At 44.7% G+C, this 25,565-nt stretch overlaps 1 protein-coding gene across 3 annotated transcripts in view; it reads left to right on the top strand.

Annotated features, from left to right (window-relative positions):
- TNIK (TRAF2 and NCK interacting kinase) overlaps nt 1–25,565 on the top strand; it is a 398,088-nt gene that overhangs the window by 291,352 nt on the left and 81,171 nt on the right. For all 3 annotated transcript variants that reach the window (XM_039236518.1, XM_039236516.1, XM_039236515.1), the window contains exons 10-12: nt 2,872–3,047; nt 9,139–9,205; nt 12,884–13,088. In XM_039236518.1, the coding sequence (XP_039092449.1) occupies nt 2,872–3,047; nt 9,139–9,205; nt 12,884–13,088 (448 nt within the window). The remainder of the gene's footprint in view (nt 1–2,871; nt 3,048–9,138; nt 9,206–12,883; nt 13,089–25,565) is intronic.

Raw genomic sequence — 25,565 nt, 5'->3', positions numbered from 1 at the left:
ACCCTGGGGAAATTAGCATTACTAATCTAAGGCATTTTTTTTAAAGACAGAACTAAATTACTGGCAGCAGAGATTCAAACAATAAAGTTATATAAATGTACTTTAAACCCATTAGACTGCTCAGCAAACAGTCAAGTGGTGTTCAACATAGGGAAGGGTTTTTACGTGTAATTAAATGTGTAATTAAGCATATTGATTCTTTGGTCACACTAACTTAAATAAGAGATGGTGATTCTTTCTTTGAAGATTTAAGTAAGCAGTAAGCATTGTTTTCTCTTCAAACTGTACCACTTGAAGAAGACGGGAGATACATTGCCAGCTTTGCGGTTCTACGCACCTTGGCCCAACCTTTGGGCCCATGGTCATTCTCCTGAATATCTCTGAAGGTTTTTTCCCACCAGAAGAGATGTTAGAAAGCAGACCCTGTACAACAGCTACTTCCACTGAGTACTGAGCTACTCTTTCACCCTATAGATGCCACTGACTTTTTTTTTAGGTGTCAGTATTGGGGAATTGAACATACAGTTTATCGAGTCTGGATCTCATTTTTAAATTGGGTGTGATTTCTTTATTTGTCACCCTCTAATTAATAGCTGAGCACTTTATAAAAAGAAAGCACTTCCTTCTAGTTGGAAGCAGAAAAAAAAAAAAACCCAGAGCTTTCATTTGCATTTCTCATGAATATGTAACAGCTCCCTGCTTTAATTTGTTTGTGTTTTCATGTTTTTAATACTGATTTTCTACCTAGGAAAGCGCCATGTGGAATGTGTCTGTTTCTTTATGCAGGTTAACCTCGTTCTCTTCAGTTTATTCCTTAGGAGAGTCCACTATCCTGTGCTGGTGTTTTTTGCACAGTCTCTCCTGAGATAATATCACAGTTGTGCCTCCACAGATCTGTCTGATGGACCTGAAAGAGAAAGAGTATTCAATACTATCTCCTCTCCAGCCCTCCCTCTCTTTGCCTCACAAGCACAGATTCGATGGTGGCCATTTTACAGCATTTGTCCGGATCTCACATCTGATATCCATTCATGCATTCATTCGTTCATCAGCATGTGAGGATAAGTAGTGTGCTCAGGATACCAGGAGCACACCAGTGCTCTTGAAGATCACCAGCGTGGAGGAAGCAGGGCTACAGGCTGAAGGACATACAAGGAGGTACCCAGAGTATCCACCCCGTTGTCACTATTTTCCACCTGGTGGCCGAAACCCATTGATTCTGTGGTGACCCCAGGCATTGCAGGGTACATTTGCTTCTATGTAAAATAATTTAAAAGCATGAACTTAGCTTAGAAATACAGGGAGGAAAAGATATTAATAATGCAGTCCTTTAAAAACATGGAATGAGAAACTGCTTTGACCTGGGCAAAAAAATGCAGTGGTGCATATGCCAGTGCCCTCTTGCGTTTGAATCTTGAATTACATGTTCACCATTGTGTTCTGTGTGGTGAAGACAGCTTTCAAGCCTAAAGTCTGTGTGTAGGGTGGGCTGGGAGACAGTCAAGCCTGCTCCTGGGATCTGCTCCTGTTATTCCACAGCACTCCACAGGGGGGAGACAGAGAGCACAAAATGGATTTCCACCTGCTCTGAGCAGCGTGGGGGCCACAAAGAGGGTGACCAGAGTTCGACCAAGGTATCTGCCGGTCATGTGCCAGGCTGCCAGTGGAGCATATCAGAAAGGCATGCTATATAGTTGTGAAGTATTTACGAGGCTGGACAGTTTCTTGGAACTCAGCAAGAACATGCATGCCCCACTTATGAATCATAGCTGAGGTCCACCATTAATTTCTCCCACATGGTGGACTTGCTGCCCTACTCCTGGTATGGTATCTCTCACCATCTCTCCCTTCCCCTGTGCGAGGCACAGGGTTTATCTTTCAGGAAATAGTGCCTGTCTAGAGGGAGATAAATTGGTGTCTGGATATGAACTTAGTTCCTAAGCTTTCAAGTCCTTGAGTTAATAGCAACCATACACATACACTCTGTTCTTATTAATTGGAGAGCAGAGTTCAAAAGTAATTTTGAAATTACCAATTAAAGAAATTTGCCTAACCAAACTCACTTTACCATGTAAGCATCTTTCTCATTTCTGCAAAATGTACTCCTTCTTACCTATCCAACCTTGATTTTATGTTCCCCGCAGCTTGCATTTTCTGCATCATTTAGACAACTCATCTAAGCGTCCCCTGACATATAGTGTGCTCAGCCCAGTCCTTAGTTTTTCACTATTTCCTGCCTCCCTTCTCTTCTGAAAGTGATTTCCTCTTCATTCTTTTTTTAATGTTTATTTATTTTTGAGAGAGAGAGAGAGAGAGAGAGAACATGAGTAGGGAAGGGACAGAGAGAGAGAGAGAAACACAGAATCCAAAGCAGGCTCCAGGCTCTGAGTCATCAGCACAGAGCCTGACATGGGCCTCAAACCCACAAACTGGGAGATCATGATCTGAGCCAAAGTCGGAAACTTAACCGACTGAGCCACCCAGGCGCCCCGGCTTCCTCTTCATTCTTTAAGGCTCAGCTCTGGTTCTCTCATCACAATAGACCTTCCAGATATGATTTTCACCAAGGTCTTTCTCTTACCTGATTTCTTTTGGTCTCTTGTGTGATATTATATGTAAATCGTGCAAAAATGCTCTTATGCATGTAACTCCTATACATTGCCTGAACCGCGTGTTGATGGTGATGATGATGCCTTTGAACCCCGTTGTGCCTAATAAAGGTCTAGACCTACTTTGTGACTGGTTGATTCCTATGTTGGCTAATTAAACCTATTTTCTTCTTTTTTTTATTCTAGCATTTTGGAGAAATAGAATTTTGCTTTTTCTTTGGATGGTCTTTTTATCTGTGGGTTCATCTCTTTTGTTTGGCAGGTCAAAAAAATTCCAGTCATTTATTGAGAGCTGCTTGGTAAAGAATCACAGCCAGAGACCAGCAACGGAACAATTGATGAAGCATCCATTTATTCGAGACCAACCTAATGAACGACAGGTCCGCATTCAACTCAAGGACCATATTGACAGAACAAAGAAGAAGCGAGGAGAGAAAGGTTAGAAGCACATTTGTATTTCAGCAAAGGAAACAAAAGACAGAGTGAATCATGGGCTCTTGATGTATTTGGAGGTGACCGTGGGGGTTTCGGGTAGGCCTCCATTATTCTTTAGTGTGGAGGCCTGCCTCTGAGTTCACAGCCCGTAGGCATCAATGGATTGATGTGAAATGGAATCTTCTTGAAAGGATAGAACTATAAGTAATATTACCTCTTCCAGGCACTAACAGAATCCTGTTGAGTAATACTATGAAGTGGTTTAATACGACATGTGATTTTCTCAGTTCAAATGAATATTCATGTTTTGAAGACCAAAAGTCTATAGAAGACAATCTAAAAAAGCATTTAGTTGACATTTTTGTATACTGGCAGTCTTTGGCATTTAAGTTTTTGTGCTCTGAGGCTCATTTAGAATTGAGCTCAGATGTTGGAATGAATTTTCTTACAGTCACAGAGTTGCCAGACTGGCTATTTGGAACATCGAATTTTGTGCTGGAGGATCATTTCATGTGCTTCTTTATTTTATAGATTCAAAAACTCTTATCTCTACGGCTCTAGCTGTTTTACCACTATCTTTTCATGGCATTGATGGAAAGACATGAGTTCAAACTTGGGGTCCTGGGACCATATCCTGGTTGAATAAAGGCTCGGACGTCCTTAACTAGCATCCTGACTAAGGAGAAAACGCACATGGTCTGGGGCAGGTTTTGTGGTGGTTGGGTGGAGAGCAGGGAAGGTTGAGGTATGGCGAGGAAATGGAAAGATCCAGAGGACAGACAGAGTGAGTCCTCCCTGGGTGGAGGCAGGCGGGTCAGTGGACAAAAGGGGAGGGCTGATGGTGAGGAGGCAGCCTAGGGCTGGTGAGGTGAGCACTGAGCGCGTACGGGGATGGAGAATAAAGGGGAAGACCAGGCACCAAGGCTGGGAGACACGTGGCGATGTGCTTTTCCTCGTTTCTGTCCTCAACACCATTGTCCTCTCTCTGTTCTTTCAAGCCAGATGGAGCATTGGAGGGTGGGGGGGGGGCCCACAGGACAGAGGGTGTTCTCCTTTTATTTGAATGTCCCTTCTTTGCCTCTGCGGTTACCGTCTGTGATGTGGCAGGTACAAGCAGGTGTGTGGCGTCGGTGGTAAGCATTGCAGTAGTCAAGACTGTGCAGAGGTAGGAGTGGCAGGGGGCTGAGGCAGGAGGGGAAATCCTCAGTGAAGGTTTAAGGGAGAACATCCTCCTTGGCTACCAGCCTCAGGGACTCAGGGAAATGTGCGATCAGGTTAGACTCAAGAGTAAGAGGTGATGCCATGCACAAAAATCAACTCAAAATGGATAAAGGACCTGAACGTGAGACAGGAAACTATCAACACCCTAGAGGAGAAAGCAGGAAACAACCTCCTTGACCTCCACCGCAGCAACTTCTTACTTGACACATCCCCAAAAGCAAGGGAATCAAGAGCAAAAATAAACTGTTGGGACCTCATAAAGATTAAAAGCTTCTGCACAGCCAAGGAAACAACCCAGAAAATTAATAGGCAACCAACGGAATGGGAAAAGATAGTTGCAAATAACATATCAGATAAAGGGTTAATATCCAGAATCTATAAGGAACTCACCAAACTACACGCCCGAAAAACAAACAACCCAGTGAAGAAATGGGCAGAAGACATGAACAGACACTTCTCCAAAGAGGACATCCAGATGGCCAACAGACACATGAAACGATGCTCAGCATCCCTCCTCATCAGGGAAATACAAATCAAAACCACACTGAGATACCACCTCACGCCAGTCAGAGTGGCTAAAATGAGCAAATCAGAGAACTCTAGATGCTGGCGAGGATGTGGAGAAACGGGCACCCTCCTACACTGTTGGTGGGAATGTAAACTGGTACAGCCCCTCTGGAAAACAGTGTGGAGGTTCCTCAGGAAACTAACAATAGAACTCCCTTATGACCCAGCAATAGCACTGCTAGGAATTTACCCAAGGGATACAGAAATGCTGAGGCATAGGAGCACATGTACCCCAATGTTCATAGCAGCACTCTCCACAATAGCTAAAACATGGAAGGAGCCTAAGTGTCCATCCACAGATGAATGGATCAAGAAGATGTGGTTTATCTATACCATGGAATACTACATGGCAGTGAGAAACAATGAAATCTGGCCATGTGTAGCAACATGGATGGACCTTGAGGGTGTTATGCTGAGCGAAATAAGTCAGGCAGAGAAGGACAAATATCATATGTTTGCACGTATAGGAGGATTAGGAGGAACTTGACGGAGGAACAAGGGGGAGAAGAAGGGCGGAAATGGTGGGGGAAAGGGAGAGAGGCAAACCATGAGAGACTCTTGAATGCTGACAAAAACTGAGGACTGATGGGTGTGGGGGGGAGGGGGGGATGGGCATGGAGGAGGGCACTTTGGGGATGAGCACTGAGTATTATGTAGAAACTAATTTGACAATAAACTATTTGTAAAAAAAAAAAAAGAAAAAAAAAAGAAAAAATTTATGACAAAATTTGTACTTTACAATTCACTTGAAAAAAAAAAAAAAAAAAGAGTAAGAGGTGATGAGGCAAAGCCAAAAAGGAGGCCCAACTATACTTCAGTTTTAAGCAAAGATACATTGTTGAATGTTTGGGGATCAGACTATTTTTACTTCAAGCGCTGAATAGGAAATAAAGCTTCATTGCCTATTTTGATTGAACACAAAATTATTATAGCACTGAAAAATAAATAAATAAATATTCTGAACAAAACAAGACAATAAAAAAAAGGAGGCCCATCTCCAGTTGTTAGTGGGTGGAAAGGGATGAGGTATCTGTCAGAATCCAAGGAAGATTCCAGCCCAAGCTGGAGGAGTGAGGCATGAGAGAAATAGGTAAGAAATAGGTAAGTCAAGGTCAGAAAGCTTCAGGACTGATTTTTCAACCGCTATTTATTAATAGTGGTCTTCCACTCTATGAAGTTAAAATTGTAATGGGAACGTTTCAGAGAGGTGTGTCAGACATGCAACCATTAAAGGCCAACTTCTCTAAAAGGGAAATTGATTTTTCTTTGGGCCTGTCTTTTCCAGACCCAGACTGAGTTAAATTCTAGCTCTGCCCCCTGAAGAGTTATGTGAACTTCCTCCCGGTGTCCTCATCTTTAAAATAGAAGAGGGGATATAATAGTAATTAGCATTGCCTGGCATTGTTGCAAAGATGAAATGAGATAATGCATTAAAATGTCTAATACAATTTCTGGCATATAGATACAATAAATATTAGCTACTCCTTATATAGACAGTTCTTTATTGACCTACAATTTTTCAGTACTATTCAGAATCACTTTCTGAGAACTCATGACTTCTTTGCCTTTGACCTGTGAGTAGAATGGGTAAAGCTTCTGCCTTGGGTTGCTTTCACATTTGGAAGGCACAAACTCTACAATGTGACTCAAAACTCCCCACTCTATGAAAATAAGGCTATTTTTTATTATTTTGGGAAAATGGGGAGAGGGACAGCAGAGCAGAGGGAGAGAGAGAGAGAATCTCATGCAGGCTCCTTGCTCAGCATAAAGCCCGATGTGGGGCTCAATACCACAATCCTGGGATTGTGACCTGAACCAAAGTTAGGAGTCAGACACTTAACCAACTGAGCCACCCAGGTGCCCCAAAATAAGACTATTTTTAACGTGTTGCGTCTCTGCAGAGTAGAAGAGTAAGATTCCTGGTAGGAGGTATGCTTCATAGTTACATGGTAATTTAAGAAACCTAATTCTGTTCAGGCTCAAAGCCATCAGAAACCTTCATTTTTGTCTGCTCCCCAGAGAGTGTATTGATCAAATGAGGTCTCATTCCATTTGCTCAGTTTCATCAAATTATTTCATTTGCTTCCTCTAATACTTTTATACTCTCTTAGTGGTCCTAAGACCAGCCTTTGGTACAATCAAACAATTTTAACGAGAATTGATTTATTATTTTTTTAACCTGGTATTATTTTTTCCTTAAGATATGTTGACATATGCCAATTTATGCCAGTAATATAAAAACAGTAAGACCAGATTTTGGTGAAGTATTACAGTTGAAGGACCTGACAGATGCAGGTTTTCCCTTAGAGAATAGAAATAATTGGATTAATTGTGTGTTTCTTTCCTTGCTAGAATTTCCTTTACTAGATAAAATTTCTGCAGATTACTTCCAACTCTTCTGTTAATTTACCTCAGGGAAGTTTGGAAAAGAGTACACTTTCAGTGTGGAATATTGAAACATGTTATGAAGGTCCTTTACATTTTGGGGACATAATACTCAAAACATAAGTAGCCCAAAAACTTCATACATATCTAAATATTTGAAGCTAACTTGTGATTTAAAAAAAAATACACTTGAAAACATCAAGCTTTTCGCTCCTGTTCATTAGCCCTTTAATGACTGCAGAATATGGAAAGCAAAGGGTTTAGTTCTTATCATGTGTGATGCCTCCTGGTGGTAACCCAACCAAATTGCAGTTTTAGTTCCTTTCTAGGAGGGCACAGATGCTTTCAAAGTTGTACTTACTAACAGCTATGAAAGGATAACAGTAATGTGACACCCTGCCTTGCTTAAAAGTAAAAGCTCCTCCAAGATTCCCCAATGCCCACAGAAAAGTCTTCAGCAAGGACTTTTATATAAGGATTAGAAAGTCATATCAGACCTGCTGGGCTTACTCATTCTGTCTGCTTTTTTCACACCAACATCTAGCCACTCATGACTCACTGTGAACATGCCTTTCCCTATAATACTGTCAGCCTTACCCACGTGGTTATGTTGCTTAGAATGCCCTTTTCCCACCACTTTCAGGTACCATCTGCCTGGAATGAGGCCACCAACAATTACAAGGCCTAGCTCATTTCCTCCTTAAAGACTTTGCTGCCCCTGTCTCTCATTATGACCAATGGACTTTGCTTCTTTCTCTGATATCTCATTTGTGCACTTCCCTTTAGCATATAATATGTTGGAAAGAACACTGGTTTTAAAGCTGGAAAAGTTCTGGATTGAATTTTAAATTCAAATCTCAGATTGACTGACCTTTTATTAATAAGTCATTGGTTCAGTCACTTAACCTCTTGTAATAGTGTCGTCACTCGAAGGTGTGTTAAAGGATTGTTATGCAAAATAAATGAGAGAACATAGGCAAAGTATTTAGCAGGGTGACTGGCATGGGAGATACCCAATAAAGATTAATTTCTTCATAATCATGGAGGATCTGATTACCTACTTGTCCATCTTGCCGATTAGATTCTGATCTCCTCCAGAGCAGACTCAATCTTACTTATTATTACGTGTTAGCTTACTAACATATTACTGAATTAAATGAATGTCCCCAATGGGCAATTTAATGAATGTCCCCAGTGGTCCTTTTAACTCTTTTTTCTTTCTTTCTCTTTTTTTTTTTTTTTTTTTTTGAGAGAGAGAGGGAGGGAGAAAGATTACACACGTGTGTGTGAGTGGGAGAGGGACAGATGGAGAGAAGGGCCTAGTCCCACAACCCTGGGATCATGACCTGAGCTGAAATCAAGACTTGGATGCCCAACCAATTGAGCCATCCAGGCACCCCAACTCTACATTTTTAATAGCACACATTGACAAGTTTCTTTCTGGTATTTATCAAGAGATCTAAAGACAATTTGTGGGTCCATGTAAGTCATAATTAAACTTTTACTTAAAAAATGATGAATAGGTTAATAGTGGGCCATTAAAAATTGGTTTAGGTGGTCCTATAATGGGGAATTAACACAAACTGAGAAGTTATTTTTCAGTTTCTTCAGTTCCTTCACTTTCATGTGAACACCAGCCATTAGGGACAGGTATCTAGAGTCAGCTGGGACAGTCTTGGATGTTAATTCCATGCACTTGATCCAGCTGATGGGAACTGTTAGATCACAAGTCAGGAGGCCTGGAGCCTGTCCCAGGTCAGCATTAATGACAGCTCTTTGAGGGGTGCCTGAGTGGCTCAGTTGGTTAATGACAGCTCTTTGGGCCTCAGATTACTTACATATAAAGCGGGAGGTTCGGGGGGAGGATTGACTGAGCCATAGCATCTTTTTGTGCACTAACATTCTGTGAGTCTCTCTTTAGATGAGACAGAGTATGAGTACAGTGGAAGTGAGGAAGAAGAGGAGGAGAATGACTCAGGAGAGCCCAGGTAGGAGAGCAAAAGCTAAGTGTTGTTTTCACATTCTGAATTGTGCTTGTGTGAAACTCGCTTCCTTTTGATTTATAGGTTCATTTTTAAGAATCCAGCAAGGTGGTCTCATTTAATTTATTGCCCATGAACATACTCATTAATTTGGGAAAATTTCCCCAGGCAGACTCTTACAAAAATGTGGAAATCAGCGTATTCTTTATCTTGTCCCCTAAGATTTATGGTCTCTATTCTAAGACCTTGTTTCCTCATGTATGTAACGTGTAGAATGGGTGGGAGGCAATTATCTGGGTAATACAAGACTCAAAGTACCTAAAACTATTTTCAGGAGATCTCAGTGGTATTTTGGGACTTGAATTATTCAGTTCATTGCATCATACCTTTGAGAAGCCCATTTGGGCAGCCACTGCCCTTGTCACATGTCTTGGTATTTTCACCACAGCCTAGTCTGAGAGGAAGTGATTTACAGGAAATCGAATCATACTCTAGAGGGGAACCCTCTATAGAAATGTTCATGCCCACTTCAGCTGTTACACGTTGGACCCTAGAATCAATGCTGCTTTATGAAAAACCATAAAAACCATCCCTGCATTTTGAAATTCACTTGACATTGATTCCACCTTTCTTCCAGTGTGTTTATAAATAATTAAGGTTAGTGTACTCACATTGCTGGGATTTCTGTTCCACGAGAGAATTCAACTGCCAGCAATTTGGTGAGTCAAGGGGCATAGGCACACGTACCTTGGTGGTGCAGAGGGAGATTTATTGGGGGAAATGCAAAAGAAGAAGACTCCCTGGGGTATATGGGGCTCCATCCTCTAGCCATCCAAGGTGAAGACTCCAACAATCCAGGAGGGGCACATTCCATACTGCTGGGGCGGAGCTCCCTGCCTAGGAAAGATGCCAACCCAGCCATTGCTATTAGAATGAACCAGAGGCTTCTTTTTTTTGAGTTAATTCCCACGCTGAATTACTGCTAAACTACAGGAAGAAGGAGGGACTTACAGGGCCATCCAGTTTTTCTTTTCACCTGCTACAGGAATTCTCAAGGTCAAAGACTGAAGGAAAATTTTTCCTTTCATCTGATACAATACACATTGGCTGCCCCCAGTTTAGTTAGGTAGAGATAATGTCTGTCAAGTAGTGATGTGAAAAGGCAAAACACCAGAGAAGTTGTACACTATTTTTTTTTCCCCAAAGCTTACCCAGATGTCATGTCAGCCCTTTGAGCACTCTCTGTAGAACCGAGAAGCCCCGTTTTAACTAGTACTTGCAAACTGAGTCCCTTAGCGGGCTGACCTAGCCATGCCTTAACACTTCTATAATTGTAACGTGGCATTACATCACACTGAAGATTATGTTCCAACTCCTGTTTTATGGACATATGTTATTAATCTTCACGAAATCCTGAAAAGTAGAAAGGGACAGGGGTTACTTCATTTTAAAAATGAGGTGAGAGCTCAAAGCTGGCAACCAGGTCACACACCAAGTTTATGACTGAGCCACTAATACAGCTCAAATTGCCTCACGTTGATTCAACATCAGTTAATATTAATGGCGCATCCTCGCGTGCATGGCGAGGCCGGGCTCCCCGAGTCTTGCCACCTCTGCACAGAGCTTGTGGCCTGTGTGGATAAGCACTGTCACTTGGCATTTGGTTTAGAGTCCTACTCAAAAGCTGTATGTTTTAGAGGAGCTTTGTTAGTAAAATCCAGGCACTGTCTGTGGGACATCATGAACGAAGCCTTTTTGTGTCATTTTTTTGCATCAATGACAGTCACACGGCAGGCTAACCACTCTCCAAAACAGGATGATCACCTCATCAACTGCCACCAAACCTGCCCCCCCTGCCCACTGTTCGCCACCCCAGTTTGCGTCACCACCACTGTCCAGGTGCCAGACAAAACCTGCAAGTCATCGCTTGCTCCACACACCAGAGGCTTCATTAACTCCCCTGCAAGTGCTTCTCTCCGCCTCCATCCCCACCACCCCTCCCCCATGAACCACCGCTGTGCCAGCCCAGCTGGTGGCTCTGCTTGCCCTCCCCTCCCACGCCCTGCAGACAGTAGTCCACTCCGCAGCCAAAAGACCCTATCACGTCACTCCCCTGACTATACCCTTCCGTGCATGGCTTCCAAGCCACATGCCTTCCCGGGTCTGCTCAGTCTCTCACCTCCTCTCAGACCACCTCTCTCCTTCACGCTGCTCTGCAAAGTCCCCTGGGGTCCAACTCCTCAAAGATGCCCCACCTGTTGCCACCACAGGCCTCTTCATTTACTTTTCTTTTTGCCTGACAGGTTCTTTCCCTACCTCTTCATGGGAGCGACTCATCATTTGAGTCTTGGCTCATCTAGCACCTTCTCAGAAAGGTCTTTGCTGATCACCCCTGTCTAGAGCAGAACCCTTCATTCTCACCCCAGCCTCCTGCCACGGCCGCTCTTAAGCCATTACGTCTTTTGTCTTATATAGAGCCTGCTCCTACATGAAATTGTTATTTGTCATCATTTGTCTAATTATGTGTCGGTCACTCTTCCCCACAAGAAGATAACTAGAGAGAACATCCGTTGAGTGACTGCTGTAACCACTAGAACCTATCATAGTGCTGGCCATCTAGAAGGGGCTCAAGAGTTATTTAATGGGTTTACTGCAAGTGGAAGTTGCCAGAAAGATTAAAAGAGCTACATTTGCATCAACAAATATGAGCCTTCCCCACTTTCCTGGTAGGCTGCTGTGTGCAACCAAAGAGCTGACTTTGAGTTGTTCACGCACACTTAGATGTGAATAGGGCAGCCCTAGACCAGGCTGTAGATGGAGTGGCTGTGTGGGGTTTTCTGTCCTTTTTCTGTTACGTGCCCCCCCCCACACACGCACACGCACATGCATATGATGCACAACCACCTATTTACAGATGAGGAAACTGAGGTCCATGGTGCTTAAACAGAACCTAGGAATCAGTGAGCTGGGTTGAAGTCCTAGCTACACCATCTGCTGCAGAACCAGACCACATCACCTCTCTTTAACCCTGGTGCAGTGAGACAAGCCCTAAACTCTCAGACTTTGGCAGGCTTGGGTTCCTATTCTACTCTGTGTTGACCTTGACTCAAATGTTCTCCCTCCCTGGCTCATCATGTTTTCACACGAGCAGCCTGCCCTTTGCTTCCTGGGATTTGGGGGGGGGGGGGGGGGGGGGGGGGGGGGGGGGAGGAGGAGAGGGTGATGTACTCATCTTAGTAGAATAGGTTCCCTTACTGCTCCCGATTGTTCACTTGCTGACTTTGCTTATGTCTTTCTTAAACATGACAGTCAGCTGACCCAGGGCCTAAGGCTTGCACACTTACTAAAACCTTTAGAAGCAGGTCCTTGCATGTCACAGGGTGAGGGAGCAGTGTGGACAGTGCTGAAGAGAGGTAATGCCGTGTCCATCTAGGGATGGACACAGCGTGTGTATGTTTAGCCACGCTGAAAAGGAGGCTGAACGCTTGGTCGGTTACACTGACTCGGTTTCCCTGGGGATGAGTTCTGTAATTGACAGAGGGTCCAAGGGCTCGTGCTGGCACATGTGGCTCCCTTCCCTGCATACAGGCGAGTTGTTTGCCCGCTGTCCACCCCCCACCCAGGACGCTGGTAATGATGACCCTTGCTGCACACAGGATCCTGATCTCTCCCTCCTGCCTGCAGCTCCATTCTGAACCTGCCGGGGGAGTCCACTCTGCGGCGGGACTTCCTGAGGCTCCAGCTGGCCAACAAGGAGCGTTCAGAGGCCCTGCGGCGGCAGCAGCTGGAACAGCAGCAGCGGGAGAACGAGGAACACAAGCGGCAGCTGCTGGCCGAGCGCCAGAAGCGCATAGAGGAGCAGAAGGAGCAGCGGCGGCGGCTGGAGGAGGTGAGGACCTGCTGGGGCCCCCGTGGGAGCCCCCTCCTCTTGGTCGCTTCCTGGGTGTCCCATCCCCGGCTGGGGCCATGGTCCACTGGGAGCACATACCCTAACTTGCGAAGGAGGATGAGGCCTGAATGCTCTTCCAGCCGAGGACTTCCCTTGCTTGGCAGGGGGCTGGGGCGTGACCTTGGTGAGAAGTGACCTTGGTGTGGTCACATCAGGAAAGCAGGTAAAGCCCCTCTGGGTCTTACTCAGATATCACCTCCTCAGTGCAGCCTCCCCACCTTACTTAAATTTGCACCCCCTCCCTCTAGCGTGTCCTGATGCTCCCGCTCCTTTATTATTTTTACATAGCTCTGCCGCCTTCACACGTACTCTCTGGGTACCTTCGTACGTCTTACACTGGAAATGTGAGCCCCCGAGGACGGGGGATTTTTGTCTCTTTTGTCCCCGATGCACCTCTCCATCATGTATCTCTAAGCGCCTAGAACTGTGCCTCGCACACAGTAGATGCCTCATGAATATTCACGGAGTGAATGAACTAATGTAGGAATAAATGAGTCAGTATTGAGAGGTACAATACAGGTGTTAACTAGACCACAATGACTAGGCAGACAAGTGAAATATCAGGTATGGAAAAGCAGGGTCCTCCTGTTGCTACTCCTTCGTCACCCCTCTGGACACTGTAGAAAGCACTAGACCTTTCGCACACCCTTTAGTATCCAAGGCCAGTCCTCCGGTTTGCTGGCCACACTGGCCTTCACTACCAGGCATTGCTGTCATCTGGGTGGGATACCATACTGGCAGCCACACCTTCCTGCGTGGCTTGTCCTGGGCAAGGCTCCCACCCTTGTGGTCTAACAGATGTTTGTTAAGCCTCCTTCCTTCGTTGGATAAATCAAAGCCTCTAGACAGTTAGGAAACCGAGAACATAGCTATTAGGAAAGTCTGATGGCAGATGGAAGGTTGACCGACTGCACAGTAATGGGGCAGCAGTTTTACAGTTTTCCCAAACGCCTTCTTGCTCCTAGTTAATGGTTTACAGCAATTCACTTGCTCTGTCATGTGGCCACGGTGGTTTGAGGGCGGTGGATTGCAGGCACCAGGAGCAGATTGCTTTTTAATTGGCACAGCCATGTCCAGCCTTCCTGGTTTAAATCAGTGAGGGCCTCTGTTTCAGTTTGCAGTAAAATCCTATCAATCTCATATGTCCCTGGAATCAGTTCATATACAGACCAGCCACATTAATACTCAACAGTTGCAATTATTAAGTGACTTCTGCATGCCAGCCCCTAGGTGAGGGTCTCTGCTTACATCCAGGATCCCACCTACTATCATTACCTCTTTGCGTATATTCGTTGCCTCTCATGCCAAATGCATACAATCCCCATTTAACCAAGAGGAAACTGAAGTTCAGGAAGAGATTGAAATAATTGGCCCCATGTCACAGGGCCACCAAGTGCACAGTGTTCACACCCAGGTCTATCTAATCTCCGTGCCCACACAAACCCCGAGAAGGCAAATGTAGATAAGCCATCGAAGCCTTGAACGGGGACCCTCACAATCGGACCTTGCAGGCCTCTGCAAGCACCAGTGGGCATGTGAAGCACGTTCCCACTTCAGTTTGTAAGTCTGTCTGATTGTCAGTGTGAAGAACGCTCCGTGCAGGAGGAGTTTGAAGTTCATCACCATCTATTCCAAAAATGACACTGTAGTGGACAGAGACCCTGTGGTGCCATGGGCAGGCGACCTTGGAAGGAGCAGGCAGAGGCCGGGGGAGGGGAGGCAGGGGTGTTAATGAATCAGCTCTCAGAAGCGAAGCACAGAGCACAGCTGTGCAGGTGCCCCCTCTGGTTACCCTCCTGGGCACCAATTGAAGTGCCTTGCAGCCAAGCCCGGGTGTCATCTTCAGCCCAGCCAGGCCAGTGGGGGCCTCTCATTCTAGTCCCCAGTCCAGAGCCATGCCCTTCCTGCCATTCCGTCAGTTCTCCTGAGAACCAGATGCCTCTGCAGGTTAGACCTCATGTTTACTCGGGCAGACTCTGGTCACATCTCTCCCTTCACCTAAGCAATACCCTGTCGGGCTCTGCCCCCACATCCCTGCTTCCCCACTGCCTTCCTTGTGGTTTATTCCCTCCAAGAGCATTTCCGAAGGGCACCACCTCACGGGAGCCTCACACCCTGGAAACCTGGACCACATGCCTTAGTTAGTGGGCTCCTTGCCTAATGATTTATTACGCTTAATTTCAAGTGAAAGGCGCTTACCGTGTAAACCCTAGAAAATTTCTACTGTCATCCCATTAAACAGTTAAAATACTCAAGAATACACATGTGCCTATGCACGCACACACGCTTATGTGCGCTTCCTTCCTTTTTTTTTTTTTTAATTTTAACATGAAAACTTTTGGCCCTTGAGCCTAGATCCTCAATTAATGCAAAGTCTTATCAAACCGCACATTGTATTATTTTCTTTTGTTCTTATCTACATTGTCTTCCCTACTTACCTAGCATGATTTGTATGCTTTTTTCAGGTTGCTAAAATAACAATTTCTAACACTTTCCAAAGCGTTTACCATATGACAGGTACTCTGTTCTGCACTTTATGTGAATTGTCTCATTTAACCCTCACAATAACCCCCAGACTAAAGGTAATGCAGCTAAATTTCAGAGAGGTTAATAACTTGCTACAGGTCACACAGCTTGGGGTGGGGGGAATGGCTTTCAAGCCCACGGGCTCAGATTCCAGAGCCCAAGAGCTGTCACTGCATCCATTCTGCCTCTCCACTGATAAGCCAGGTGCGTTTTTCTGCCTATGCTCCTGTGGCCTTTTACTCTGAGAACCTAAGGATTTTTGAGCAAAAGCAAAGAAGCTGCACTCAGCAGGCGCTCTTCTTTGAGACGGGTTCTGGCTCTCATGCTCATCCGTCAGAGCTGTGGCCAAGCCCTCCTTATGTCTCGCCTTGTGCGGCACTTTCTGGAGCTTCTGTCTTGGAGGTGGGTCAGACTTCAGCCTCCGTGGGGCACGTGCACCCATGGGACACACCCTCCGAGTCCCGGCGGCAGCAGCGTGCCCAAGGACACTTTGCTTTATGCACCGATGCGCACAGGCCCTGGCTTTTCCTCAAAAGCAGGGACCCTTGTGACCACAGGGCATTGGGCATGAAGAGATTTATACCAGCTTTATCTTTTGATCCTTCATGTCGCACCTGTTCCTCAATACAAAGAAAAAGAAATACTATTTATTCAGCTGGCTGTCAATTCTGAATTCCTAAGAAATAACTGTCGCTGCCGCCAGGAACCTCTCTCCTGCCTCCTGCTCCTGCTCCTGCTGGGTCCAGGTCTGCCGCCCTGGCCGGCGGTGACGGCTTGTGTTTCTGGCATCCTGAGTAGGAGTTCAGACTATGTAGAGGCAGTGAAAGCCCTCAATGAGACTTGCAGATTTAGCTTCATTGTGGGTCAGGTGGGCTTACATCGGCATCCTGGGAAATGCATTCCCATTCTCAATAAAGGCCTGTCAGATGACCTTCTGGTGACGCAGGGCTGTGTAGGCTGTACCCTTTATATTCCCTGGGGATCTCAGATGTCACCTCCTACCACAGTCTTAGTTTTTAAGGAAGCCCTGTGTGTCCTTTGCTATTTATGGGTAACCGTGTGCATTTGAATAGGTTCTGTATCAGTATCTGTATATTCTTAGAAGGACTTTGTACACTGAAGGTAGTCATTTATCAGCCTCATGAAAAAGACGTGGCTCCAGACCAATGAAATGTTGGGTACAAGACTTTCAGCTTTTGACCAGTGATAAAGTACAGTTTATAACTAAGTTCCAGGAAATTGACTGAACCTTACTAATGTAAATGAGTCCATCAATAGTACGAAAAGTACAAAGAAAGCCTCTATTTTTATTTAGTTCAGTAAAAATTTCTTTCTATCACTTGGCCTACACAAGATACCTCTTGTTTTATTCTCCATCACAGAGTTAGGGTCCAAGAATCACGACCTGAAGGTGCTAAGGCACTTACTCTGGTTATCTTTTCAGAGTAACCTTGACTAGAGGATTTGTGGTGATACTTAATTGTTTTAGTGATTTATAAATTTTGTTTTCAACTTGCTGAGAGCATTCTGTGCCTCTGTTTGGAGAAGAATATCTTTGAGTCACAAGAATAATCAAATTGACCCCATGGGCACCAAATTGCTCAATGATGGTAAGTTATATTCTTCAGAGAATTGTGTTAAGTTTTTCAAGTCACCTATGTCTTATTTAGTGCCCTTCAAGATCATCGAAACATCAGCCAGTTATAGATGAAGAGCTGTTAGAAACAACCAATTCTAGTTAACAGATATTATACTGCTTGGTTCTATTGCCTGAAAAAAAAATTTTTTTAAGAAATACCACCAGCATCTTATTGGCCAGTAAGAGTGGAGCACTGATAGAAAAAATGAGAGCCTAACAGTCTCGATGGCTGTGAATTTCCTATAAGCCCCTAACTTTTTAATGTGAGTGGCTGGGCTTTCAAAGACATTAGGCTCAACTGCTTTTTTTTGAAAGGGTATGGTAGAATTAAAATATTTTTCCTATTCAGACAGGCAGGTATTCAACAAATTTCGTGAATTCATACCTCTGCTCTGCTGGACCCCAGGAATACAGTCTGCCCTGGTGCTCACCAGATCTCTGAGGGAAACAGGCATGGGGCAGATAGCCACATAAATACCCATTCATTATCATTGCCAGTCTGCTGTGGTGGAGAGGAATGGCAGGCTAAGGAAGGAACCAGAGAGGTGTGGGGTGGAGACAGCAGCCCAGCCTGGCTGAGAGGCCTGCTGAGATTCACCTGAAGGCCTTGGGAGAGAGGGACACGCAGACATGCCAGCCAGGGATGCCAAAGCACACTCTTAGAGAGGGCTTCACAGGCCAAGTTAAGGGTTTTTAAATTTTATCCTGAAACTAGTAGGAAACCATTGACATATGTTAACCAAGGGAATGCAATCGTGTTGGCATTTTTAAAAGGAAACTTTGGCTGCTGCAAGGTTGAGGGGTTGGAAGAAGCAAGAGTGGATGAGAGAGCCAAGTCCCGGTCAGAGAGGGTGGTGTTACTGTGAGTGGCGGTGGAAAGGGGATTGAGGCAAGTAGACACACTGGAAACAGATGCGGGCTGTAGAACATGCAGAACACGCATGTGAATGTGGTGGCCGTGTAGATGTCACCAGGTTTGACATCTGGAGCACCAGGTTTGGGACCAAGAGGATAAGATCAGTTTGCAATGTGCTGAATTGAAAATGCCTGTGAGGTGGCCAGTGGGGCTTGGACTCATGAACCATTAAATCATAACCTGAGCCAAAATCAAGACTTGGACGCTTAACCAACTGAGCCACACGGGTGCCCCATTCGTGCTTAGCTTTTGCTCACATTCTCTCTTACTTACCATTTGCTTTCACTCAGGGTAAGCTGGCTAGTCTCAGAGAAGCTGTAGCAGCTGCAGCCTGAGCCCAGAGAAGCCACTAGTATGTGAGGTTATTCTTTGGAAGCTATGTAGCTTCTCCCAGATGTTCTTAAACCAAAGCAAAGGGAACAGGGGGGAGCTGCACACAACTCTAAGAGCGAGTATGTGCAGGATAGCACATGAAAGCTCCGAAAATCCCCATGGGCAACAGAGCACTTGAGGGAGATTCTGTTGATAGTAGTATTTTGTCTAACAGTCACCTTTCTTGTTAAATGTAAGTTTTTAACTTAACTGTGCCTCAGTTTCCTCATTTGTAAAACCAGAAAGAATTGTAGCATTTACCTTCCATAACTGTCATGAGGATTAAATGCATTAGTTTCTGGAAACTCTTAGAATATGACTAACACTTAGAGTAACACTCAATAAATATTAGTTATTATTGGGGTGGGTGCCTTTGGCTGAAGTCAGAGGTATAATTTCCAAAAGTTTAAGTGCTTTTATGTGCAGTAATAAAATCCTCTTGAATTTATTAAAATAAATGTACCAACAGGTAAGCTTTTATTCATGTCTTGAGAAGAATATGTGTTATGCTAGTAGGAATCCATTTACATCATTAGGAGAAAAAAGAAATGTCAACAGTTTTTAAATGACTGGATAGCAGCTTAGTACCAAGGCAAAGTATGCCAGTTTTGAAGCTGTAGAAACAAAGATGTAGTTCAAGCTATGTGGCCTTGAGCAAATTGCTCACCCTCTCTGAATCTCACTCAGCTTCTTTATATACACAATCAAAGTACCATTTACTAAGGCAACCAAGTAAATGGCTTAGTCTTTAAGCATCTGATTCTTGATCTCCACTCAGGTCATGATTTCCCCGTTCATGAGTTCGAGCCCTGTGTCTGGCTCTGTGCTGACAGTGCAGAGCCTTCTTGGAATTCTCTCTCTCTCCTTTCTCTCTGCTCCTCCCCCACTCATGTGCATGCACATGCGCTCACTTGCTCGCTCGCTCGCGCTCTCTCTCTCTCTCAAGTAAACTTAAAAAATATACTACCTAGTTTGCAGGACTGTTGTGATAAGTACAGGGAATCAGAAGGCTTGACCCAATTCTGACACAAGAATGATTGACAAAATTAGTGATGGTTTTATTATTATTTTGGAATGGATGATTTCAAAGTTGTTGTTAGGGTTTTCTATATAGCTAGCATTTCCCATTGCCCTCCTTCCTTAATTCTCTAAGGCACCTTCTCTATTTACTGTAACACATGGACTTTTCCATCCTTTTCTGAGAGCACCGCTCTCACTGTGTCTTGCTGGCATATCTGCCAGGTGGTGACGTAGCCAGCAGTTCTGGCCTTGGCAGGGAGGCAGCCCATTCTCCAGGTACAGCTTCCTGATGTACCTCGTTAAGTAGGATTAACTGCCACCTAGTGAAGTCTCTTACCAGCCAAGCCCCTGGGAACCTTCTCCTGGAGAAATTCTGCTTTTTAATGTATTCCCTTATCAGTATCTCTTGCTGTCATTTCCAACACTGTGTAATTATGATCCCATCATTGCCACTAAGTGGCCACATCAAATTTTATGTCCTACCAGTGCCTAAAACAAACCCATAAGAAGGTAGAGATCTTGTTGTGTCTTAATAGTAAGCTTCTAGGCATCAGGGACACTGTACCTTAGGAGTGAATCCTTTCACAGAGAAGGTAGGACGAAAGCAATCAAAGGTACTGTAATTAACTGCCTGGATTTGAAGCCGGCTCTGCCACTTACCGCCTGTGTGATCTTGGGACAGACATGACTTCTCTCTGCCTCACGTCATCTGTTTATAAAAGGGGATAGTGATCGTTTCAAGGACTGGATGAGTTAATACACAGAAAGCACTTAGAACAGTACCTGGGACTGAGTAAGTGCCTAAGTAATTTCAAGAAGAAAGTTGCAGAGGAAGGGAAAAATCTTTGTTTCCCATGACCTGCTATTGCTACCCTGAGTCATCTTTTCAGGGTGCTTGTGGTCAAAGGTGCCCTGAGCAAGCTCAGCGCGCAGGTGCAGGCGACAGGGAAATCAGTGCAGCTTTTCACAAGTGCACATTCCCACCCACCAGACCATACTCCCAGGCCCTCGACCGGAAGAAAGCACCATGAGCAACAATAACTCCCCCATTCAGAGCCTGGGGTGTTAATTCATTGGCACTGCTGAGAAATGGCCTTTAATTCACTTAGTCATTACGATAGGCATCCTGATGTGTCTTGCGAGCAGCTTCCGGTTGGGAGGCAGCACAGCCCTTTGTCCCTGAATGTCGTTAGCATCAGCACAAAGACTGAACGCTTCCTAGCTGGGCTTTTGTTCTTTTATTGCAATAACTGAACAGAGATTATGAATCAGCTGGGAGCCAGGCTGGCAAACTGGATGCTCATTGTCCCAGGCGGGGCCTGCCCACGGGCCTCTGATGGCGATGTGACCGCATGCATGTGGCCATCACGCTGGTGCTTCAGGAGACCGTGTGGTCTGCATGGCTGTATACAGCACTGCTTCTCAGTGGTTCCCAGAAGGGCTCCTTGTTCTGGCTTACCTGCCATGCTGCTTAGTCCCCTGCACACTGGGATGGGAGGGGCTTGCTAGTAGGGTGAAGAAGTTGGGCTAAAATTCCTGTATGGCAGCTTAAAATGTTACTGATATTTGAAATCCTATTTTCCAGACCCCTTTTTATATTTCCAAGGAATGGGAAAGATATGTCAGCATTTTATTTATTTATTTTTTTATTTTTAATGTTTTATTTATTTTTGAGAGAGGTGCAGAGACAGAGCATGAGCGGTGGAGGGGCAGAAAGAAAGGGAGACACAGGATCCAAAGGAGGCTCCAGGCTCTGAGCTGTCAGCACAGATCCTGATGCGGGACTTGAACCCACAAATGTGAGATCATGACCTGAGCCAAAGTCAGTCGGTCACTCAATTGACTGAGCCACCCAGGTACTCCTATTATTTATCGTTATTTTTAAAATCATATTTATTTATTTTGAGACAAAGAGAGATAACAAGTGGAGGAGGGGCAGGGAAGGGGGTGGGAAGAGAGAGAATTCTGGGGAGGCTCCACACTCTCAGCACAGAACGCAATGCAGGGCTCAAACTCACAAACCTTGAGATCACAACCTGAGCTAAAGTCAGAAGCTTAACTGACTGAGCCACCCAGGGGCCCCACATGCCAGTATTTTATACTTACAGCATTTCATACTGGAAAACAGCCATTGTTAGCCAGTTCCTGATCCTCAGTGTACTTGGAGCACCTTAGGTGGATGACAGGGAGGACTTTTCAGTGACAGCATGGAATGGGCATTACAGACCCACCTTCCCGTATCTAGGCTCTTTGTGGAACCTCTTTTATTACATCTGGCCTGCATCTCTGTATTTTACAATCAGTATTCTTGGTCGTCCCTAACCATAGAACTTTGACAGCATTTGTTGCACAAACAGTGTAATTTCCCATGGCTTTTAGATTGAATTGTTTTCATTTCCCTTCTGTTTTCTTCAGTGAGCAGTTTTGTAGAATCATAGAGGCTGGAGAACATGAGGGACCTTAAAAGTGATCTCAGCCAATCCTTCTCTTGAAGGAAGAATCCCTTTGACAATATTCCTTAGTCATTTAACCTGTTTAGCATATGATCTCTGTTTATATGTTTAGAGGCTTGAGGAAGGATGTCCTATTTTTGAGCAGCTCCTAATGTTAGAAAATTCATCCTGTTATTGATTCAAGTCCTGGTGATATTTCTGCATGAACATAGTGATGCCAAAGAAAATTAAATGACCCTCCCATTCAGCCCCAGAAACGTCTGTGGCAATGATAATGTTCTTCCCCTGCTGTCTCTGGTTCCTGTAGCCTTTCCACGTAGGATGCGATTTAGCATCTTCTGTACTATCCTAGATGTGATGGAGTGGCCCTCCCTGTAGACCCTGTGTTAATAGCTCATTATGAGCTTTTTTTCATGGGACTCCCCCCTTCCCATCTGAGACTCTCATGTAAGGCTTCCAAAGGGTGGCAAAAGGACTGCATTTGACCTTTACACTAACCTACAGAGTCATAGGTCTTCAGAATGTCATTTTGGCTTCTCTGTATGATACCCAGGAAAACCCTTGGGGCCCTCCCCCCCCCCCCCCCCCCCCCCGCCCCGCCCAGGAGAAAACTGCAGCTTGGAGATAATAAGGAGCATGATTATACTGAATAGCACCTGTAGAAGAGCCAGGACCAGAATTCTTCCTCAAGCTTTCTCGCAGTTGTTTCAAATTTTCATTCATTGGGCTACATGCATGAAGACCAGCTTCGTACATACGTACCCAGATGGTACTTAGCCATAGGGCTGCCTACTGATCCAAAGTCAGCCTGGGAGCCCAAAGGAAGAGCTTCACTTAGAAAGTTAGTCTTTTGGGAAAGCCCTGAATGGGTAGGTTGGATGGTACAATTTTAGTAGTGTAAAGTAAGTGTAAAAAGAAAAGAACGTGGCCTATCTGGCTGCTGTAACTTTCTCATTATTCTCTGTATTCTGTGAGGAAAAGATGGGTAAGGAAGGGAAGATAAAAATAAGGGGAAATGGCTACTTGAAAAAGCATAAGACAACATCTCTCACTTCCTGTATGTAGATATCTCAGCCAGCTTCTTTCGAAGCCTTAGAGGCAGCATGGCAAGAGCCAGACATAGAGTATATGTCTGGCTTTGCACTTAGTGGGTGAACTTGGGCAAGATATTGACCTGTGTTCGCCATGGTTTCCTCATAGGTCAGATGGGGATGGCAATGGCAGAACATGCTCCCCAGGGCAGTGGTGACAACTAATGAGTCAGTATGCGTGAAGGGCTTGGGACGATGCCTGGCGTCATAGAAGGGACCACATGGTGTTTCTTCAGAATCCTAGTATTAGTTGCAGGAAATCATACCCTTGCCCTGCAAGTGGTTGGTCTTTCCAAAGCTGACATTTTGGCAAAAGTTAAAATAGGTGAATAGAATGCCCAATGCTTGAACACCTCACAATACAGCTGCTGTAAAGCTTCTACAGAACCATCCTGTTTAAGTGAAGGGGCATGTGTGCTGTGCAGTTGATTTAAAAGACCATACTGGGTCCTTTCATTCTGAGTGTCTTTGAACAGAGAGCTCTTTGTCAAGGAGACGGTTTGAGGTACTTGCCACGGAGCCTGACTTGATATGCACCAGCTGCTGACCTGTTTTCTGAAGGTCTTCCACAGTCAATGGGGTCCCCTCTCGCCTCTTCCAGAAGGTTACCCAGGTTGAAAATGAGTAGAGCTGTCTAAGAGCAAACCAGAAATCTGCTGTTTCACTTCTCATTCTTAATTGTTAGATTTTTTTTTTTTTTTTTTGGCCTGGCAATGCAGCACATCCTTGCTTAGAGTCAGATGAACAGACTTGTGAAATCACCTAATCTGCTCCCATGTTGAAGTTTGGGTTAGGGTGATTTATTCAAGGTCATATAACATTTGCTCATTTGTTAAACAAATATTTATTAAGACTGTGGTCTGAATGTTTGTTTTGGTGGCAGGGCAAGACCAGAATCTAATCTTACTCTTTCTAAATTTTTAAAAAATTTTTTTTATTTTTGAGCAAGAGAGAGACAGAGTGTGAGCAGGGGAGGGGCAGAGAGACAGAAAAACACAGAATCTGAAGCAGGCTCCAGGCTCTGGGCTGTCAGTACAGAGCTTGACGCAGGGCTCAAACTCACGAAACCTGAGTTCATCACCTGAGTCGAAGTTGGACGTTTAGCCGACTGAGCCACCCAGGCACCCCTGGTCTTACTCTCTTTCTTTTTCTTTTTTTCTTTCTTTCTTTCTTTTTTTTTTTTTTTTTTTTTTAGAGAGAGAGAGACCGCATGAGCAGGGGAGTGTCAGAGAGAGAGGAAGACACAGAATCTGAAGTAGGCTCCAGGCTCTGAGCTAGCTGTCAGCACAGAGCCCAACTCGGGGCTCGAACCCACAAACCATGAGATCATGACCTGAGCAAAGTCGGACGCTTAACCAACTGAGCCACCCAGGCGCCCCTGGTCTTACTCTTTCTGATCCAGTGTTCTTTCCCCAAGCCCTGTGACCTCTCTTACCTACCCCCTCAGCCTCCAGGGACATGTCACTGCAGCTGCAGGATATTAATTCCCAAACGTAGGTGTTAGCTCTGAATCTTTATACCGGGAAATACGACATATATAAATGATAGACCAAAGCCCCAAATCTACCAGAATGTCATGAGAACAAGATTCAAATTCAACCTGAACATTCAGAAAGTAGAAAAAAGCAGCCAAGTTTCCTGTCTGGAAATTCTTAAAGCTATTGAAGGAAGTGCTGCCGGTGCAGGATAGGTGAGGTATCTTTTCCTCCATCCATCCCTGCACATTCTAAACTGTACATCCCATTATGTCTTCAATTGTCAGAATACTCTCCCAGGTGCCAGAAGCTGGGAAGTGGTAGGGCATCGAGTCAGATGGACCCATAGAAAGGGCATGGAGTCAGACTGACCTGGGCTTGATTCCAAGCTTTACCTTTTCCAGCTGTGTGCCACGGAACAGTTTACTTCTCTGAGCCTCAGTTTCCTTATCTGTAAAATAGAAACAGTAATAATAAAGTCTGTAGTCACACTGTAAAATCAAATGAGTTGAAACATGTCGATTACCCAGCCAAGCAAATACTTGACACCTAGAGACAGTGCCCGATATGATTTGTATCCATTTCATGATTTTCCCTTAACTTACCATGTGGCCATTGACAAAGCAATGAACATTCTTGAGAGTCTGAAAAGGAAAATGAAGAAAATGACATTTGCCTCACTTACCTGACAGAGCTAATGTGAGGCTCTGATTAGAATAATCTGTGATGCACTACTTGTTTAGGTAAAAATAATGCCAATCATACAGATTCTAATCCTGTACTGTTTTTCCTAAAAGACTGCATATCTGGGATGTCTGGGGGGCACAGTTGGTGAAGTGTCTGACTTCAGCTCTGGTCATGAACTCTTGGTTCATGAGTTCGAGCCCTGCATTGAGCTCCATGCTGACAGATCAGAGCCTGGAGC

Source organism: Hyaena hyaena, unplaced genomic scaffold (genome assembly GCF_003009895.1).
Source record: "Hyaena hyaena isolate Hyena2069 unplaced genomic scaffold, ASM300989v1 scaffold_112, whole genome shotgun sequence".
In the NCBI taxonomy this organism is placed as follows: domain Eukaryota; kingdom Metazoa; phylum Chordata; class Mammalia; order Carnivora; family Hyaenidae; genus Hyaena; species Hyaena hyaena.
The sequence above is the reverse complement of the archived record's forward strand: the minus strand, read 5'-3'. Positions and strand labels throughout refer to the sequence as shown.